This window comes from Colobus angolensis, unplaced genomic scaffold (genome assembly GCF_000951035.1).
Source record: "Colobus angolensis palliatus isolate OR3802 unplaced genomic scaffold, Cang.pa_1.0 Scaffold2, whole genome shotgun sequence".
In the NCBI taxonomy this organism is placed as follows: domain Eukaryota; kingdom Metazoa; phylum Chordata; class Mammalia; order Primates; family Cercopithecidae; genus Colobus; species Colobus angolensis.
This window is the reverse complement of record NW_012115154.1, coordinates 10,091,045-10,093,998: the sequence shown is the minus strand read 5'-3', so window position 1 is coordinate 10,093,998 and position 2,954 is coordinate 10,091,045. Positions and strand designations below refer to the sequence as shown.

The window sequence follows — 2,954 nt, the reverse complement described above, 5'->3', positions numbered from 1 at the left end:
GGAATCATATGGAAATTGCTGTTGCTGCACAATCCAATATTAGCACAATAATAGCCTTCACTTACTGAGTATTTTACATAACACACCGTGCTAAAATGGCCAGTAGGGATCAGAAGAGGGGATCAGACAGGTAATTAAAGTAACTCACCTGAGCCCAAAAATCCTGGCCAGAATCAGAACTCGAGCCCACATCTACAGGACTGCAAAACTTTTGCTCTTTCCTTCAAGTCTACTATGGAATTTTATGTTTATCACTGTTAGTATCTAATTTAAGTTGAAACTAGTAATCAGACTCATTGTGTTGAGCTGATGATCATTAAAATACAGCAGCGTGTGTTTATAGTGAGAGTGTTCTTACAACATTGTCATTTCCAAAACACTACTACTCCTGCGCCCTCCCCACCTCCACAACCACCATACAGAGAGAGGCCGTGAGAAGCATGGCTTTCACCTTGGAAGAGGTCCCCAGGGACCAGGGGCAAAGCAGTCAGGGTTTCTCTCCTAGTGATGTTATGGAACTGGTATCATGGGAGGGTCAGGAAGAGTCCCGTAGTCTTGAGCCGGGCAAAAGGCTCACGGGCTCCACCCCAGGCCCTCTGTTACTCTAAGAGAAAATGGGTCCCTTGGATCCAGGCTTCAGGTGGCCATACTCACACCGGAGCATCTCTACAAATGTCTGCTTCAGTTTGCTGTTCCCCAGAATGACAATAAATGAGTGGCCAGCAGGATAAAACATTGTCATTACTTCGCCAATCATCTTAGCCATCTTGGTTTTTGGTAGGAAATGACCAAATGATGCAATTAAAAAGGCAAGAAAGTAAAGTAAGAAGAGAAAGAAGAAGGAAAGGATGATTCTGATGGCCCTCTTGTGGGCCTCAGTGCTTGGATCTCTGGAGCTTGTACTATTTTGCAGCATCTGCTGTGTGTGCCTCCCCAAGGAGAAGATGAGCAAAAAGTAGGAGGCCAGGGACACAATTAAGGGAGGCAGGTACCACAGAGTCCCAAGAACATGGATCAGATAATACCCATTCCTCTTCTTTCTGAAGTGTTCAGTCATATTCCTGGTGGCCTCAATTCCCCTAAGGACAGAATAGAGTTTAAACTCATTGATCAGAGATGCGGTACTACCACAGGATAAGAGCAGTGCACCCAACAGCATCCATACCAGCACCCTAGAAACTCTCCACTTGAGCCAGAGGAATGTGGGGTGAGAGAAACTGGCGATTTTCAAGCAGTAGAGGACACCAAGACAAGTGGCAAACCAAATGCTCAGATGGTTTGTAAATGTCCAGAAAACATCAATAATTTGCATTATTATCCCTGAATCATGTTCTTTGACAGAGAATACTATTAAAAAACTATCAGTCAAGATAATACACAGCAGAATGATCCTCAAGAGTGCCAGGGTGGCAATGATGAAGTCAGACAAAGACATTCTCTTGGTCTTGAACCAGCTCCTACCGTTGACCAAACCAATGAAACCATTGACCAGAATTCCCAGTGTGAACTGAGTGCCACACACAATCAGGAACATCCCCTCGGTGAGTCCCATCATGTCAGCAATTAGGCAGTCCTGATCTTTGTTCTTTCTATTGATATGTAGAATCTCCTCACTGATTTGATATTTTTCTCATTAATCTACTCCTCTACCTGTTGCTTCACTGTACCTGTCTCTCGTCTCTGCCCAATTTAGTCTGTCGTACAGCACAATTTAGGGAATCCTCTCTGGCTCTTTCAGGTGAGTCTGTCCTCTTCACAGATGATATGGATTGTCACATTCCATCTATGAACCTAAACTTAGCAGCTCTTTGCTAAAATGCAAATGAGTAGTGTCCAGTGTCACACAGAGAAGGAAGAGATCTAGGTCACAAAGATGATGGAGGACTTGGACTCAGTTTCAAAGGGTGTAGGGCTCTGAGCTACCCAAAACAGAAAGATGAGCGGCACCAGATGGAGGAGGCTCAGAATTACTCAGAAGAGTAAAAAGTCTCATTCCTCAGGAGGGAGGACTCAGAGATACAGAAAAGGAATTCCACTAGGAGCCACTATCCACCTGGAGTGAGGTTTCAGTGCATAAAATTGTAAAAGTTCAGTGCCATTGATCCTGGATTAGAATTAAAAGGCCTGCTCCTTGGAACCTGGCTTACATGCAGGGAGATGGCGGTAAGCTACAAGCCAGCAAGAGAAGCCTCACCAGAAAGTGGCCAAGCTTACATCCCGATCTTGGACTTGCAGTGGGAAGTCTCAGACCCACTCTGGATTTCTAGTCTGCTGTAATACTGCCAAGGGAAGCACAAGAACAATACTTCTGTTCTTAACCTAAGAGCTCCTCTATTTAACAAGGGGCTATTAATTAAGGATCTTCACTCAGAATTATATGCAGAATTAAACAGTACTTAGTTTATATTAAAGTATGCTTATGTTCACTCTTTTTAAAGTTAATTGCTAAGGTTTGTGTACTTTTTATGTTCCACTCCCTTCCCTAAATTTAATGAGACATTAGTTTAAAACCTAAAGGACCATGGGAATAACAATAAGATTTTACTTATTCTTGCCGTGGAAGGTCATGTAAGAGAAAGGCAAGAGTAAAGAGTTGCTCATGTATATGGAGATAAAGTCAACAATGTGTGAAAAAGGAAGAATTAGGTTTAAGTACACAACACAAATAAGTGGCTTAGAGGAGAGGTATATTTGTGTCCCCCAAAGCAGTCCAGAGGCAAACTGTCCAGGCTGGTATGGTGGTTGCATGGTGATCACAGATCCCAGCTTCTTCTATCATCCATTCTGAAGATTGCCTCATGGTCTAAGATGGCAACTGGAAATCCAGCCATGAAATGTCCACATTTCAGACAAAAAAGAAAAAGCTGTAGGATGAGAGTCTGGGGAAGCACACCGGATATGCCTCCCAAGAGTTACTCATATAAAAAGTTCCCTGAGAGCATCACCAAGTGACT

The 2,954-nt window shown here is 43.3% G+C and overlaps 1 protein-coding gene across 1 annotated transcript; it reads right to left on the bottom strand.

Annotated features, from left to right (window-relative positions):
• Positions 1-340: 340 nt before the first annotated feature.
• LOC105511195 (taste receptor type 2 member 3) lies at positions 341-1,611 on the bottom strand. The gene has a single exon (XM_011941310.1). It carries the CDS (start codon positions 1,553-1,555, stop codon positions 605-607), a length of 951 nt encoding a protein of 316 aa, XP_011796700.1. The 5' UTR covers positions 1,556-1,611; the 3' UTR covers positions 341-604.
• Positions 1,612-2,954: the final 1,343 nt, after the last annotated feature.